Source organism: Lingula anatina, chromosome 6 (genome assembly GCF_051362555.1).
Source record: "Lingula anatina isolate TDL-2025a chromosome 6, LinAna3.0, whole genome shotgun sequence".
NCBI lineage: Eukaryota > Metazoa > Brachiopoda > Lingulata > Lingulida > Lingulidae > Lingula > Lingula anatina.
The window spans coordinates 15211945-15230516 of NC_141772.1; the positions used below are offsets into that span (position 1 = coordinate 15211945).

At 34.1% G+C, this 18572-nt stretch overlaps 1 protein-coding gene across 1 annotated transcript; it reads right to left on the reverse strand.

Moving 5' to 3' along the window:
• Nucleotides 1-208: 208 nt before the first annotated feature.
• Nucleotides 209-18564, reverse strand: LOC106152343 (uncharacterized). Its single transcript, XM_013525890.2, has 3 exons — nt 18392-18564; nt 3473-6293; nt 209-2994 (listed from the first exon to the last, which is right to left on the reverse strand). The coding sequence occupies exons 2-3, from the start codon at nt 5198-5200 to the stop codon at nt 2176-2178; spliced, it is 2547 nt and encodes an 848-aa protein (XP_013381344.2). The 5' UTR covers nt 5201-6293; nt 18392-18564; the 3' UTR covers nt 209-2175.
• Between the last annotated feature and the right edge of the window lie 8 nt (nt 18565-18572).

An 18572-nucleotide genomic window follows, 5' to 3' on the forward strand; every position in this document is an offset into this window, starting at 1 on the left:
ATCGCTGTCACAACAACGCAGGCAGACAGTCAAACGAAAGCGCAACGATCATCGTAACTTTTTGTAAACACACACTAATAGGTTAAACAATTTAATAATGATATTTCATACAATTCCACGCTCATGAACGGATGTGTAATAAAATTTCAAATCAGAACAAGACGGACGCTGGTTATACGGCAAAAAAGTAAGAAGCAACGAACAAGCAAACAGGATATAATATTTTTTATTACAATGGCTGACTTCTTTCACACAATTATTTTTCTATTGATGGAACAGCACCGTCCCTTGCTTGCTATTTCTCTATTGCTTTAAAAAATCATAAAGTTCTTACGTATGATCACAGACTAAATGAAAATGAGATTCTCATAATAAAAAATGCAATAAGTAGTAGGCTACAACAAAAATGACATTTCCAAGCTGTAAAAAGTCTTTGCACATTATGAACAGTTTTCTGTACTCTTTTTTTTTATTTTTTGACTAGAGGGATATTTGCAAGGTCCACTGCTACCCAAATACAAAATTTCATAACATATCCAAATAATATAAGACAAATTCAAGTAAAGTATTAAAAAACAAAAGAACACATTCAGAATGATATCCATTTATATCAGACATACCTTTCTCATTAATATCTCATACCTTTCTCATTAATATCTAGATAGGCCATCAAAGAGCAAAAATCTCTGCTCAAAAAACAAAATAGAAAAAAAAGGCTGCCAAGCACATGATCACATTACAACAAAAACACACTCTATAAAAGCCTATAATCACATGGTGCAAAAGCATAAATATAGAGAACTGTATAATAAGCAACAAAATTCTTAAATCTTTTTGTTGCACTTAAACCACTGTTGATCATTCAGAGAAACCACAGAGGATAACACCTCAATTCACTGCTTTGACTTGTTAGAGGGTTAAAACATACTCTTTTGTATATATAAGAAAAATAATGATCTGTAACACACACACAACAACACTTTCTTGAATAATCATTTTTACAACTTTGAATTTATATTTGTTCATTCTCAGATTATATCATAAAATAATTAGATACCTATTCAAGACACTTCAAAACCATTGCTCCGATTAAAGCTTTCCAAATATATCCTACTGGTATCACTGTATGAAAAATTAAATAAATAATCAAAAATAAATAAAACTTTCTTTTAAAAAGCGAAATCAAATCAAATCTATGTATGTTTTACAGTGTTGTACCAATTTGAGTATGCAAAACGAGAACAGACTCAAAACTAAATATCTAAATAAATCATTATAAATAATACCTTGTTCTGAAGCGTGCAGAAACCAAATAAACTTTACCCTTCAGAAGGTTCTGAATAATTACACATCTTTTCACAGCTATCAGAAAGAGGCGATTACCCAATCCATAAAAACGGTAACATTATGTATTCTAGTTTATTCACTTGTCAAAAAATTGCAGCTGTTTATAGGTGTCGCAACTTACACAGCAATATATTTAGAATAAACTTTCACCTTTTCTATATAAATAATTTTTTTTTTCAAAAAATGAGATTTAAAAACAGGAACAAAAATGTTGTAACAACAACGAATATTCAAAACATGTAAAATAAAAATTTCCTAGCCCAGCACTTAAATTTTAATCATAAAAGAACACAAAATATACAAGCAAATATGACGATATTTTGCATATGATCAGTACTTAAAGAAAGCATGAAAATATACCCCATACCACTGATTGTAAAGAATAAATATAAATAAAATAATGCAAAATGGTAAACTGACCTTTGTAACAGTATACACATGATAAATACACCAAAACATACAACTCTTATTTCTCTATTTATCACAACATAAAAAAGAAAACACTGAAGTATTATTTTTTCTTTTAGATCGTAATAAGTCAACAATATAATGTAGCTTCTCTCTCTTGAAATTTAGCTTTTAAATCAGTTGAAAAGCTGACAATCCCAAGTTGACCAATTTTCCATATAAATCTTACGCAAAACAATAATTAGAACTCTTAATAAATAAATAAATAAATAAATAAATAAATAAATAAATAAATAAATAAAATCCAATTAAAAATAAACAAACAAAAACTTTTCAAATTTATAAACAAAATGGTCTATGTAAAACCACTGGTCAAACATTAACGAGACGTATAGTAGTCCAGGTTCTAGCCTTATACAACTAAACATCACAATGTAACTGTGAATTCAACCTATCCATTGCAATACGGACTCCGTTTACTTCTTCCTCCAGTGTGTTCTGGTCAGTACTGGACGACGATTCCGGCGTGATAATGATACCAGAGTTAAGGTCAGAGTCTGATTTTGATGAGGATTCACTGCTTTTACTTGCTTTTCTAAATTCAGAATCACATGTACTTCTAAAGAGAAGCTTTGGGAAAGAAAATCGGTGTTTGGGTTTGTCTGCTGGTTTCACAGGAGCCGTCACAGCTTGGCTGTTCTTAATGTTCATCTTTGTATTGGTCTTATTTTGCTGAGTCACTTCTTGTGTTGGGCTAGGACTATTGTTAAGAACTGAGTAGCCATATTGGCTCTGAGACCCTAGTAACACTCTGCTCTGAGCATCTATAGATTTATCATGTGGATACTCGGGACTGCTCTGCTTGTTGTCATTATTCCGTTTGCTTTTAGATGGACTCGAGTTATTTTTTCTTTTCATTAGGCTACTCGTTTTAAATTTGGAAGTCTCACTAGTCGGTGATTGTTTCACAGCTTTGTTCTGTGAAAGTTTTGATTGTGACAGTTGTGATTGCGGTAGTTGGGATTGTGTTTGTTGAGACAGTGCTGGAGGAGACTGCCTGGCCCTTGCCTCTGTATTGCTGCCTGTGGTATTTGTTGCCTGAGTATCCAAATCTGTTTCAGCCGGTAATACAGCACCAGTTTTTCCATTGTTTGACCTTTCTGATCCTGGTTTAAGGTCGCCATTTTGGTCCGAGTCCCAAATCTTCTGCATCGAGCCATTATCTACAGTCGAGGCATCCTTGAATAAAAAAAGTCAGAATTTGTATGTGACAGTTACTTGTCTGGAATAAAATGGGAATGAACCCAGTATTGATAATATCTTTAAATAATCTGATCTCTCATTTAATCTCTTTTTGACTGCTTTCAAGTCTTATGCCTTCTTCTATATAGATTGCTTCAGTTTCAATACAAGCTTTGCAAACACACGATGATCAAACAATGTTAAAAACACCTAAAAATGCATCAATAAAACAAGTTTATTTTCATTTGGAATAGCAGAAACTTCTTCTTTACTTCTGAGACAAAAAGGCTGTAAACAAATTTAAGCAGCACCAATATTTTGCACATTTCAAGTCTCCTTCAATGTCAGATGGCTGCAAACCAATTTATCTGAATACAAATGTAACTTAGCAATATCTGTTTAAATTCACAGCACGCTGGTGACCTTCTTTCCTAAACCTTACCATTGTGGTTTTGTACTTCAAAGAAAATCATACCTTTGGTTCCAGTGGAGATTCATTTGCAGGAGGCTCTTTTGGCATTGAGCTATCTTCACCCTGGAGACAGCTTATGGCACTGGGGTGATGTGTGTGGGTGGAGGACGGACAGGCATGAGAACTCCCGCCCTCCTTTGCTTTGGCAACAATACCACTCTGGGGCTCACTGTCGAGCTGGCGAATTATAACAGGTTCTGCTGTTAACTCAGAGTCATCAATGGTTGACTTGAACACAGGCCCAGTAGGGTTTTCTCTGGCTGGGCTGTTGAGATAGGAAGTACTGGGTGTGAGGGGAGATGGCGAGTCCCCCACTTGTTGATGGATGTCCACCCCTGCATAGCGATTTAAAGGAAGCATTTCTTCCGGAACCAATGGGCCAGCATCGTGAATGATGTTGATGTCTTCCTCCCTGCCTCCACTTCCTCCAGTTACCATGTGTTCTTCCGCCATTGATCCCAGAGAGCTGCTGAGGTCGTCGTCGTTGCCGTCGTCCCAATGGAGGTTCGACACCTCCTGTTGATCCACTGAACTACATTCTACTAAATTCCGACAGGGTGAGAAATACAATATGCCGCACGACTGGCCGCAATTGTCAGCAGAGTGGTCATTGTTCGGCTTATGGTGGTAGCGGAAAGGCTGAGTGGCAACGTAAGACATGGTCGCACACAGACACAGTTCTAGTATCCTGAATGAAAATTTAAAGGCCCACCACGGCCAGGGTTCAGGAGTCTGGGTGGAGAACACCCCATACACTCCAACCAAAGCATACACTTTCAACATTGCACTTAAACATCCAAGTATAGCTGCCACTAGGACAAGTTTCACAGCCAGGCTTAATGTGAACTGATATGATTTATGGAATGGGCGTACTCGGCCGTATGTGTGAACAATATGCCTTGATGCTAGCTTCTCCATCCCTCGTTGGCGTTTCAGTGCCGCTGTGTAAAGTCTTCGAAAAATATATAAATATCCAATGAATATCAGGAATCCCCATAATATAAATGCCAGCTGGCAGAGAAAAAGCATCAGTTTCGCACTGACGAAATAGCCCACTATGATGTCTGTGAGTATAGAAAATCCAAAATGGCTGCCAATAATAACAGCCAAATATTTTGCCTTTTGGATTTTGGGAGACAGCAGCTGCATTCTGGTGGTTCGAAGCAAGGCAAGAAATAAGATGCTGAATGCGGATGTAATACATGGAAAAGTCAGCGTGTATAAAAAATATGAGACAAATCGTGGGAATGTGTTGTTAGCATTATAACCATCCACTAGAAGATATATAGTCCTTGTGGATGCCATGAGTAACATTAACCCTGTCAGGGAAAGAAAATATCCTCTGCTAAGCAGATTCCTCTTTCTATATAACCTCACTATGCTGACAAGTAAAAACACAGCCAGGAGTAAGAATAAAGAACCAATTCCATACAAGTGAATTGGCCACGCCGCCCCCCACAATTCCCTGGCTTCCTCCCACTCGGGTTCAGGCTCAGCATAGGCAGACCCAGGTTCAGGTTCCGGCTCTGGCGCCAGGGAGGTATTGTCTGAACTGAACCCTGTCATTGTACTTAAGTTCGTGTGAACTGTTACTCTGCTCGACACAACTGCACTGGTATAACTTGTTACAGATGCCGTCATTGTCAAAAGCTCCACAGCTGCTGTTACTGTAACTGCAGCAGTTGTTGTAGTTGTTGCATTTGTTAATGTAGTTACATTTGTAGCTGGCATAAAATCATGAGTGGTTGAATAGTGTGCAGGACACAGATCCTCTTTGTGTAAACTGAGCACTCATTTCCAAGTTGAACATAGTGTTCTCTCTTGTCAGGGTCAATGTGACATTTTTTGCCTCCGAATTCTAGATTACATTTGTTAAAAAAAAAAAATGGATTTTTTTCTGCGCACTTTCATTTAACAAATTCGAAATCTTTACCATTGGTGACAGTTAGTCTTGTATTAAAAGGAACAAACCAAGTAGACTTTCTTTCTTGGAAAATGTCATTCACCAATGAAGCCTTCACATCCTGTTTCTGAATACAAATAAAAAAAAACAGGGCAGCAACAATCACAGTTCAATTCAGTATTCCTATTCACTTGCTGATAACTCTGTGTTTAAAATAATGGCTGTTCCTATCACAATGCCAGTACAGCAAATGCTGCACCCTGATTTAGATGTCTTGTAATGGGAATTAAATACAGACAGGGCTACTGCTGTTTAGTTTCACCTTTGATAAATTTCATTTTTTTTTTACTTATTCACCTGCAAACAAATTGCTGTAAAGCAAAGACTGCCACTGTATAGACGGCACTGGTACAGATGTCGTATCCTCATTGAACAGCAATTTTCACCATCAAGCAGAACAAAAACACGATGGATTGCACACTCATTCACATATTCATTTGGAATCTTCCTCCTGTTGCTCATAAAAAAAATGAAAAGTAAATCATGGGTTGCTGCTGCAACGTTGTAGGCTTGGGTGCTAAGGCGCCCTTGGGTAACAATTATGTTGCTGTGTTATAAGGAATACATGAGAGTTACTGCTGCACATCATAGACTACGCATCAACAATGCCGATCTTCATATACTGCTGTTATGTCTTTTTCTTGTTCTTGTGGCTTTGGAGAGAAAAACCCATGTGCACTCGTTGTGAAAAGGAAACTGCTTGCTGCATGTAGATGAAGATGATAATTTTGTCATTGGTTTCTTCTTCACCCTGTATCATCACTTCCTGTTGCAGCTACATATTAAATGATCTTCTGTATTTGCATCCTCTTTTCCTGGAGACTTAGGTGACTGCCTACGATGAAAATGGTCTCTGAGCGTCTGGAAGGAGATGTAAAACTATTACCAAACTATCATCTTAACTCGCCTTAAAATTAATTCATAATACTGTTGACCAATACTTGTAGAAATGCTTAATTACCTTTTGTTAGTCACAGTAAAACTTTCTTAATTTTTTCAAGTAATTAATTAATTAATCACATTTCAAAACATCAAATTGATTGATATGTATTATTTACTTAAACCTGGAATCAGAAGTACTTATTACAATAAACATGAAAATTAAACAAGCATAAGGTGTGTGATGGAAGCCTATTTACAAAAAGGCAGAAAATTTAATCTATTACTAAATGACCTGCTTAGCTGTGTCACAATACTTTCAGAGAACATAAAAAACAATATTAATACTTTCAGAGAACATAAAAAACAAAGCATTATCATATCTAGAACAATAAGTTCGTATCAAATAAAATCTAATTTTAATGACAGCAATTACAAATAGTTATATAAATTGAGTAAAACAACTGCATGTTAAAAACCATTTGTGATTGTGACTATCTTAAGTTTAAACATGCAATGTCAGCAATACTGAATTGCTGAAAGCAAGCTGATGTTGTTCATGAACTTGTTTATGGTATAAGTTTTGACATGAAATATATTTTTTTCTTTACTGCACGACACATTTTTAGAGAGCTTCTGCAGAATATTTCTGAAACTACTAGAAAAGGAATCCGAGAATGCAGACCTCTGCCAAGATGGCTCAATTCTCATTAATCAATTAATTAATTAATGGATCACTTCCAAAATCTAATGTTCTTATAAAATGTTTGCATAACCAAATGTATGCCATAGTGATATTTTCAACTACTCTAGATATATAAGTGTAAAAACAAACAAGCATTCAGGAATGGTCAGCTCACGACTCCTATCCTCCAATACAGTAGCAGCTAATAACATAAACTCTGTAATTTCTGGCATATCCGAGCTATTTCGAACAATAAAAGTTGGAACATTTCTTACCTATCCTGAACATTTTACTGAAATCCATGCATAACTTTTTTGTATAATGTTGCTCAACAGACAAACAGATTGGCTGACAACAAATGGAACTTAATGATCTAGACTGTTATCTCAAACACCACAAAAACCTACTAGTACTCATTTTTTACTTGGTCCACACCTGACGGTTTCCGAAAATTTCATCAAATTCTGTCCATAACTTCTGAACTTATGTTGCTGACAGATGAACAGACAAGCATACATACAAGCAGAACCACAGACAGCCTCCCTAGCCTATATAATGTGGAGGTAGAAAACTCCATTTGCCTATATAATGGTGGAGGTAGAAATCTACATGTCTTCTGCGCAGTTGTTGGGGATTCAAACTGTTTTAGATTTGACCATGTATTTGATGCACAAGTTTATTAATATAAATCATATTTTTAAAAATATCCACAACAATAAATTCAAGCTAAGAGAGGCAATAATAATAATAATAATAATAATAATACTTAACGACCTTTTTTTTGCTCCTGACATTAATATCTCACGTTTTCTCTCATTTCATGGCTGTATCATTAATGCTACAAGGCCTTTAAGTTATTAACGGCTCAACTCTCCAAGCTGTAAGGAAAGCTGCAGGGGAATCATGTTATACTTAATTGTAAGTGTGAATAAAACAGCCAGGGGGACTTGATCGGAGCCCTAGGTGGCAGCTCTCATGAGCTCCTCGAATTCACTAGAAATTCTAGCAAGGATTCCGGGATTCTAGACAAATACATCACATAATCTGGGTAAACTATCAATGCAGGTATGCTATGACTGAATCTAGTAAGATGTTTGCCAAAAGGTCATTGACATTGACTCAAACTATGAGTAAACTATTCTTTCAATTTCGAATGACCTTCTAAAGAGAGAGGTAAAATTACTAGGTTTGTTTACTACGTTAAATTCCAACTTCAATTTTGCCAACAAGGCAAATGATTTTCCGATCCAATTTAATGCCAGTATGATAAAACTGGATCTTAAACGCTATCATTTTCAATTTATTCATAAGCTGATGCATGCATATGCAAAACAAGTACAATAGCAAAAGAAAAAAAAAAGAATAAAATAAAATACATGAATAAATAATAATAATCTATGCATAGGAGGCAGTCTGCATGTATTGACATGAATGCTACTCTTATATTGGAACAAATGCTCAATCTTACTCTCCACTTTCTCAAAAAAGCCTAATCTGAAGATCCAATTTTTAATCCAAGGTTATTAAAACCATCACAAATATGGAGTCTTGTTACATATCATCTAATCACAAGTGTGCATATATTCTAGTCCCATTCCTAATCTTCAATAGTTCTGGTGTGAATGTGGCTGAAAAGACACATTTACTTCTTCTCATTAACTCCAGCAAAAATATAATTGAAGGAAAAACAAAAAAATTGTGTTTTAAATTTGGACGGTGGCAGACACTTTTACTGAAAGGTCCCTAGTAAAATAATAGTGTTAGTTATTATATAGCATTAGATAATGTTGAATTAATTAAAATTACGTAATGTTGTAGCATCAATAACAAATATTCAAACAAATAGTGACATGTTTCTCAGCACCCATTTTGTACACATGCCTTGATATATCTTGATATCCCTAAACACAGGTGAAAACTAAGTCAACACCAGATGTAGACTTAGGCCCATTTCTTTGTACCCTATTTGTACATGTGTCTTGACATCTCTACTAGTTAGTAATTATACAGGTGAAAACAGTGTCAGTGTAAAAGATAGTGTGTGTCACCTTTTACAATATGGTCTGGTGCCTTACCCTGCTGTCCCAGATGTAATACAAGCTTTTCTTCACCCAAACTAAATGTCACCTACAGGTCTGTTCACACAAAACTAAAAGAATTCGCAACTGATATTGTCTAAACTGATGCAAGTAGCCTTCGTGAACACACGGCAAATTATTTTTACTCTAGCTAAATTATTCAATAATTATTTTGCAAAAGTAAACAAATATTTGCTTTGTTTTTTGTATCTTTTAAAATATGAGATGAAGTACTAGTTATAGATCTCAGATTGAAATTTTATCCAAAATCACATGCCTAAAAATAAATCTGGAAGAAAGTCAGTGAGATACTGGGGATGGGGTAAGGCAGATACTTAAAATAAAATTATTAGTGTGATATGAAACTGACAATCAGTACAAAGTTAACTGCAATTAAAACCCACAGAGATAGAGATTCCTTTAAGTCTCAGTCCACCCATGATTCAGACTGGAACTAGGGTGAACGCGGCCAACATGTCTTCATGCACAGTAAGGTCAGACCACGGCGTACAGTGAATATCATCTATGTACATGTAACACATGCATGGAATAACATGGGGCTCTGTTCCCAAGCTTGACAAAAACAGATTAAAAATCCATGTGCATAAATGAACTATTTATGCTTGCTCCACAATATCTAATGTGCACAAAGATCACCTACGAAGAGATATGGAGAAGGGGGAGGGAAGTTGCACTTCCAGTGCTTGAAATTAATCTCTTAATTGACATATCTATATTTTAGTACCTGACACATTTTTATCATGCCATTGCAAACATATATATATATGCACACATTTCTAGTATGCACACGCATCTGCTTACTGAGTTTGCACACAATAAACTAACGTGTGCATGCAATGTCTGTGCGATCCCCAACTAGTACTGGTTTACAGACGTACAACACACACCTATAATTACTGTAGCACACTCGAATAAACTAACAGTTCTCTTCATTCCAAACAGCCTATATTATAAGCATGAACATTGTATTTTCTTTGCAAGGGCTGCCAACAATACTTTTACATTACTTGAAATGTATCGAACCACTATACGTTTTAAACATGTATTTACAGTATAAAATATGAGAATAAAAGAAATCAATAATAATAATAATAATAATAATAAGTACATCTGTATAAATAAAGAAGTGCATGGGAGATAAACCAGATAAAGCTGGCAAACTTTTGAAAAAAAAAAAATGCAACTGTGCCTACAGACAAAACCTCCATACATTAATTCCAGACACATTTTCTTGATGCAGTTAACTGATACTAAAGCAAAATATAAATCTTTAAAGATGGCGCCAAGGACGCATGCATACCAGGAAACATTCACATCATGCAAAAGAAAAAAAAAAAAAAAAAAAGAAGTTTCAACCAACAGTTTTGTGCAGCTATAGCAGTCCGCTTTCTCTTAACATAAATGTTCTTATATGCACAAAGCACTGCTAGGTTTTACCACTGCATCACTCCTGCAGAGTATGTGTGCACACACAAAAGCACGCATGCACACACATGCTTATGTAGTATTTGTTATTGGAAGGGTATATTGGGACCCAGACCCAGGAATTTGTTTTGCATACTTTGTCTGGTAAATTGATGTTTCCGGGGGTCTGTTGCACAAAGCAAATTAAGTTTCTGGGCTTCGTCAGGACTGCTCAACTCCGCTGCGTAAATTCCCCGTAAATTCCACTTGGCAATGGCGGTCAAATAATGTTTCATCAACAATGCAGATGCTCATAATGCCTGTAGTCAGCAGGTTGGTGCTGTTATGGTTTCTTTTTAACATTGAAAGTAAAAATCATTGTTAAGCAATCACAGTTTGCTCTGAAAGACCTTCCAGTTTAAACCAATCAACAAACGAACAAACGAAGAGAAAAAGAGATTAAGATAAATACGGTGCTGATTTTTTATTATGAAATGCAACTAAGTTTCCTACGATCCATACCAGTCTAAGCTTCGCCTGATTTTTGATGTAATTTGTTAGTTGTGTATACATAAAGGTGCCCTAAATGCAACATTCAAGGTTGAGTCTAAAAAGAGCCCGCATCATAATTTTTTATTTTCATGGAAAGGTCAAGTTCAAAACAATAACATCACTCTCACTTTCAATTCCCATGAACAAGGTTAAATACAAAAGACACGTATATTATTATTATCAAAGATTTTTTTTTTCACATTTCTTCATTTTTATTTGCTTAATCAAAAATAACCTTTTTAATGTTGGCATAAGGCAATAATACATGCTTTTTAAAATCATATAAATATGCATAATTGTGGGCAAATAAAAAATTCATTATATACTTTTCTTTTTATTTTCCCTTGGCTTCGTTTAAAGTGAACAAAAAAGTTTCCATCTGCGCCCTAGTACTTTTACCTGATGTTACTCTACTAGACTGTCTTTGTCTTTCAACACAGTATATTCATATTACGTTTATGTATAATCTCCCAGAAATAACCACTCAGTAAAAGCAGCTTGCATGCTTGGAGCCTGCAGAGAAAATTAACCAAAGATAAAGGCCAAGAGATACTGGTACATAAAAGCTCATGGAAAAAGAAATACCAGACAACCTTCACTTTCTAATCAGTTTTTTCTTTCTGAACTGAAGTATCATGCACCCTTATAAAAGTACATTACTAATGTCCTTTTATAAGGGTGCATGACACTTCAGTTTAGAAAGATAAAACTTTAATCGCAGCACGTATTTTTGGCTCCAAATTATCCAAAAAGAAGCACATGCATAAGAAAAAATACTCCAATAAAGTTTTATGACCAAAATCTATCATCTTTATCATTTGGCAAATATGTCTGGCCAATGAGTAGTCTTTGCTGAAATCATGGTGTTGAAAGTCAATATCTGATCAAAAATGTTCCATGATTTACTGCTGAAAAATAGATGCTTCATATTCCCTTTATAAGTGAGGCTGAAAAGTGAGGGTGAGGGAACATTTGGCATACAATCATTACTGTTTTTTTTTTTTCTAATTTACAACAAATGAACCCCAAATAACAAAGACTCTTCTTCAGCCCTGTCACATTTTTTTTTAGTGGCTAATATTGCTTGGATGACATGGTGAGCACAGACCATATTCACTACTACTACTCCTACTGTAACAGTTGTTAACATTAACACCATGGACTTGGAGATTGTAAACCAGACAACCATCAAGGTAATCACAGGGATCTAAAATTTCCAGATATTACTCAAAAAATTTGAACAATATGAATTATTACTGAGTACACCAGCCCCAAAAATGTTTAAAAACTACTTTGGAAAGTAACATTTTGCTTAAAAGATGTATATTGAAAATATTTCAAAAGTGAGTTGACTTTCTGTCAGAAAGAACATGTTTGTCTAATAAAAAAAATTCTAATTAATGTACATACATGATTAAGGTCATGATGAAGCCCTTTTAACATTGTGCAATACATTTTTCTGTTTTCCTACCATTTCAAGAAATTGTTTTAACAACTCAGCATCATGGCTATTACATCAGTTATCTTACTTAACAGAGCCATCACATATGATGAATTTTGATTGCTCTATACCCCAAGCTGTTGTGAAAGTATGTACTCCCCCCCCAAGTGTGATTATATATAATAATAATAATAATAATAATAATAATAATAATAATAATAATAATAATAAATTTTCATAATATTTAATAGTGTTTCACATTTTCCATAACAGGACCAGTCAAAATGGATCAAAACAGAAGTGTTCTACATGATGTGAAAAGGACCTTCACATTTTACCCCCCTTACTCCTGCACCCTTCACTTACATGAATGAAGCTTTAGGAAGACCATATACTAAAACATCACCTAATATATAGCAATAATATAGATGGTGAAGCCAGACTGGTAAAAATACAGAGTTTACCAATGAAACAATGAAATTGAGCTTAATTAAAATTTATCTCAACAAAAAAAAGCAATGCTTACTTAGTATGCACATTTTCTCAAACTGAACAGAAAAAAAAAACATAGGAAGGCCTTCAAAAATTATGAACTTTAACTGATATTCAAATTGAGTGCTTCAAATCAGTGATCATAATTAGCTGGTTAGGCTTGTCTGGCTATAGTTTGAGATCTGGATCTTACAAAGCCAACGAGATTTTTCCTAAAATTTGCTTCCAGACAGTAAATTGGGTGATATAAATATCAAGTTTGGATGTCAGAAATACTGTCAAATTTGACGGCTGGCTCCCACACTGCTGGCAGAAATAAATATTCTACCTTTGAAATAAGTCAAATGTTAATGGGGCCCTAAGTGTTCCACCAGAAGTGCTGCCACTTCTAGTAGAGGTGGTCTCATCTTCATTGATTTTCACCTGAAAATTTGAGAGCCCTGGAAATCCAGGGCCCACCTAAAAACAATACAATATATTCCGATTTCCAGGAAAAAGCCCGGCGCTGGTGCCTGGATTTAAGCCCCCAGAGGCATCTCTTGGGAGAAGCTGTAGAAATGACAAGCATCAATTATGATGGAAGTAAAGATTTGCCCTTAATTTCTGCCCTCCAAATAAAAGCCAACTCTTTATATTCTCAATTCTATCTCATAATAAATTCATATTAATTTTATATTTTTTGTAAGTTTTCTCCTTTTTTAAACAAATAAGCACAAAAAAAATACAGTCTTAAATCAATCTCCCTATTAAATATGTAATATGTAACCAGACATGCTGAAACTGTCGGTCTGATCAGTCATGACCGGCAAAATTTGTCTGAACCAGTAAGAAATTGGACTTGGTCGGTCCAAAGGACCGACAAGAGTTTATGAGCCACAATTTTGAATTCACAGCCATAATTCGACATACTTCACTAATAAAATTATATAAGACCCAAAGCGTTTTCCCTCTCATTTCAAACATATCACACTCACAAACAAAGTAAGCTACCCTAATATTACTGGTAGTTTCTGTCTCAAACGAATAGGGTGATTTTTGGTCCGACAAAAATCCATTTGGTCCGGTAAATTTTTCATTACTGCCGGTCCAAATGTCCGACCATTCTGAATAGTTTTCAGCATGTCTGTGTAACCCACAAAAAAGGGAAAAAAAGCTGTGTAATTGTTGAAAATTATATCAGGTATATGGTGGTGTTCATTTTGCATTGCAGACAGAAATTGGCCCTCTAAAGTTGTATTTCACATGAAACTATAACACATACATCTTTCAAATTTGACACAAATATTACTTTAAGACTGTTTTATTACGGATGAAAAATTTGTCCAGTGTGCCAAACCTATACATTAACAATAAAAACAAGGTATTTTATAGCACATTTCACCATTCATTCAATGAAGAATTAAACTTTTTACTTGGTTAATGAGTAGTATGTGTTGTCTTTAATGTTAGGCCAAATATATATATATATGAGGTTTATTATATATCTTTGTACCAGATGGCCATTTCTGTGGTTTATTTCAGATCTGTTCATATACAGTGCATTACTAATAAAAGTGTCAGTCTGCCATTTTCCTTCCTTTTAAACCTCCTCGGTATTGTTCACTGCCAGCCTGGCCTCTTGTCAGCTTAGACTAATTGCAATCAATAATTATCTTAACTGATCATCTCTCCGGTATATATCACAGGTAAATGACAGGTTGCTGATCAAAAGCACAATCTCGTTTCATCTTCGACAAATTGCAAGCAAAATATCTGAAAACACCTAGGAGAAGCCATGATCATAAATGATCTAAGAGTCACTATTCAAATGCCACTAATTGACAAGCAAGAATGGATGTTGTTAACACAACTTGCCAGGTGAGATATAGATAGCGCTTTTTGATATTAATTGATGCATTTATTGAATAATCAATCTTTAATTTTTTTTCTATCTTCATTAATAAAACAAAATCTGTACCTTGTTCAGTTCTGTATCTGAATCAGTTGATTTTTCATGCTACATGTAATATCTCTGTACACCTGTTTAATTCAGGTAGATATACTAATTTTCCATCCAGAGTAATTTTTAATTTTTAATTAAGGATTTAATCTATCATCTAATATGTTTTAAAATAATTTTGTTTGGTCTTTGTTAAATGTAGGACTAGAATAAGGAGATAATATGTAGTTTAAAAAAACCTAGAATTTAGACTCCAAATCATCATGAAGTTATGAACAAAAATTATGAACTTTGACTAATGATGATTGGTTTAGACTTATTTCTTAAAATTTTATGGTTTACTTAGAGAGTATCATACCATTAAATACCCCATAGAATTATTATTTTTTAAATAATATTCATGACTTCTTGTACAGTGTATAACGTTGTACTCATTTCACTAGACTTTATGTTGACCACTATATGCAGTATACTATTCAAAATTGAAAAAAAATTGCAATGCTTATCTATTATATAAACTTACTTCAAATTCAATTTAAAAATAATAAAAACAATTAACTTTAAACTACTAAAACATAAAAAGTAAGTAAAAAGATATTTATCAGTGGAGTAGCAACAGCAATTTTTTTTTTTTGCTTAACCACTTCTTTTCTAATCACTTCTTTTTCATAATTTTTTCTACAAATGTATTTGACTACAGCCAGTCAAATCAATTCTATTTTATGAAATGTTAACTTAGCAAATAATTTCTGAAATCTATCAAGTTTTTAGCGTTAAGTAGAGTAGTCAATTAAAATTAAATTTTCATATGGAGTAAGTACCACAGAGGACTACGGGGATGATACATATCATCATCAGTGTCTTAAATTTTCCTTTTTTATTTATAATAACCTGTGCTGATGTATAAGTATACGTCATTCTTCTTCAGAAATAAAATTATTACCTCCCCACTCAGAATGTGCAATTTGACACGATGTGAAAATGTAAGGAATGCCTGTAAACATTCACTTGGCTTTACCCAAGAGAAAAAATGTGACTACCACAATAGTACATTTAGAGAAAGTACATTTCGAGTTATGAGTTACTCGTGTGCTTGGGACTTCATTGCTGAGAATCTGTGGAAAAATCAACAATTTTTTTTCTCACTCTTACTTCAGGTCCCTTAAAATCAACATATCACACATAAAATTTACTAGCAAGTTCTTCAGCATTGGGATTATTACAGGTTATTTATGGCAATTATCTGCGGAAAAATACCCATTTACATTTATAAGTGCACTGAAAAGTACAGGGTTAGAAACATAATGGCTTTTAAAATGTGCAAAAGTATTTTCTTTTTTAAATCAACAATTTAACAACAGAATTAAGTTTAACAAAGAAAAAACTGGAAGAGAGAGAGCCTTAATATTTAAACAAACTACCATGGATTGATTTTTACATCCGCCAAGGGGGTTATGTTTTCACCCCTGTTTGTCTGTCTGTCTGTCTGTCTGTCTGTCTGTCATCAACATAACTCAAAAAGTTATGGACCAATTAAAAATTTTCAGGAACTGTCAGAAGTGGGCCAAGGAACAGATGATTAGTTTTTGGTGGTGACCGGATCAATAATCAATCAATAATAATAATAAATCGCTGCCTTGGCCGAGGTCTGTGCTCTCGGAGTGCTTTCTAGTTAAATTTAAAAATGTGCCAACCAATTCACAGTGCTGAACAAGTGCAAACTGTGCAGAAAGTCATCATCAGTTTTTTAGTTCAGAGGAACCGCTCAGCCAAACCAGTCATTTTTACACTCTAGAATGGAAGAATCTCTGATTGGAAAAAAAACTCAAGCAATCACATAAATCCATATCCAAACCAGACAAAGACAGGTCCTGTACTCACAACCCACTTGACAAGGTCAGATTTCAATCAGAAACGTACCTAGAACCAGGCGATAGACAAACAATACGGGCATCCTGGGCTCTCTTAATAAGACGTGTCTCTGCACAAAGGGATATTTTGCATCTAAGCTAATTAATTAATTTATCAATCAAACCATCTGTCTAATTACCTATGTTGGACTGATTTTTGTGTCAAGCAAGATGTAATTTTAATCCTTTTATCTAGACATATTTCAAACAATCTATATTTTATTCATGGACTGAGAGTTGTGGGGTGATTTAAGCCAGGCAAAATGATTAAAAGTTACTCAGAATGTTAGGCAAACAAAAAGAATGATTTGGTCAAAGAATACTTGAAAAACATCTGGGCTCATTATGAAAATAATTTTGTTTTCAATAATTTTCTACATATTCAAAATTAAAGAAATCATAACTGAGTTAAAACAGTGAAAATTTTAAAAATATGCACAGCAAAATTTTTCATTTTCTTCAATCATAACTGACACACTGATAAGTGTAACATTCTTTATCATGATAATATATATTGTAAGCCTAAGGTAAATGATATGTAGAGTAAATAAAATAATTAAGCACATGGGAAAAACCAGCACAATAGCATTATGAGCTCTAGTCATACTTAAACAAACAATAAATCAAAGGCATTAGATAAAAAGATATTTGAAAAGTTATTACACTTGCTAGTCAAGTGATTCTCCCCTGTCAATTTGCAAAATTTATATTCCTGCTTTGGTTGAATCATACATCAAGAATGATCTAGTTATTCACAAGTTTTTTTTAACTCATCTGAGAATATCTTAGAATACCATGCCCGACTTCGTAGTATTTTGTTAAATAAATAAATAAATAAATAAATAAATAAATTCATGAAAATAAGCCTATGATTCCGACTGACAAATAAACCTTCCCTAACCTGGTGATATTCTGAAATAGTAAACAAATTATTCTGAATTTTTAGATTCATGTTTTTGGATTCACTTTTCGTTATTTTATCATTTTGTTTCTGATTGTTAATTCCTTACTGTACATATGATATCAATAATCCACATATTAATAATCCATCTTTTTAATTAAGTAGAAAGAGTCAAATCTCTTTTACCTACTTTCCTCAAAAAAGGCACAAATTAAGATACGCCAGTCTGTTGTTCATAATATGACAAAAATTGGCGATATTAATGTTATATTTTCAATCTTCAACCAAGGAGTTATAACTCCTTGCTTCAACAAAGCACTTAGAAATCTAAATATAGACTTTTATATTATAGTAGTACTAGAAGGGATAAAAACCAAACCCGTACACACAATTTGTAATTACGACAAATTTCTGGCAAAGTTGTCATTTTCTAGCGGTAAAATCCAAACGTCTAGATTGAAATAAAAATAAAATGACTCGGTTTTTTATTCTATGACTGAAAAATGACGAGCATTGGATGAGTGATAATGATGATGTCGGCAAGAGATCTAAAATGCCGAACATAAACATTAAGCTGAAATTCGCCAAATAAAGCCTCATATAGACGAATGCTTCTTAAGAAATCCCAAGCTGAAATATACGTTCAAAAATGCTTACCTAAATGAAAACTGGTGATGACCAGGCAGCCTGGAATCCTTATAACTTCAGCGCTGACAGAATGGAACTCTTCAAAGAAATGCGTACAAGAGTTTACATCCGGTTCTATAGCATTAAAGATCTCGAAAACATTGACATTAGCGATAGAAAGTCTAAAAAGGAAAATGATGAATATTATTCC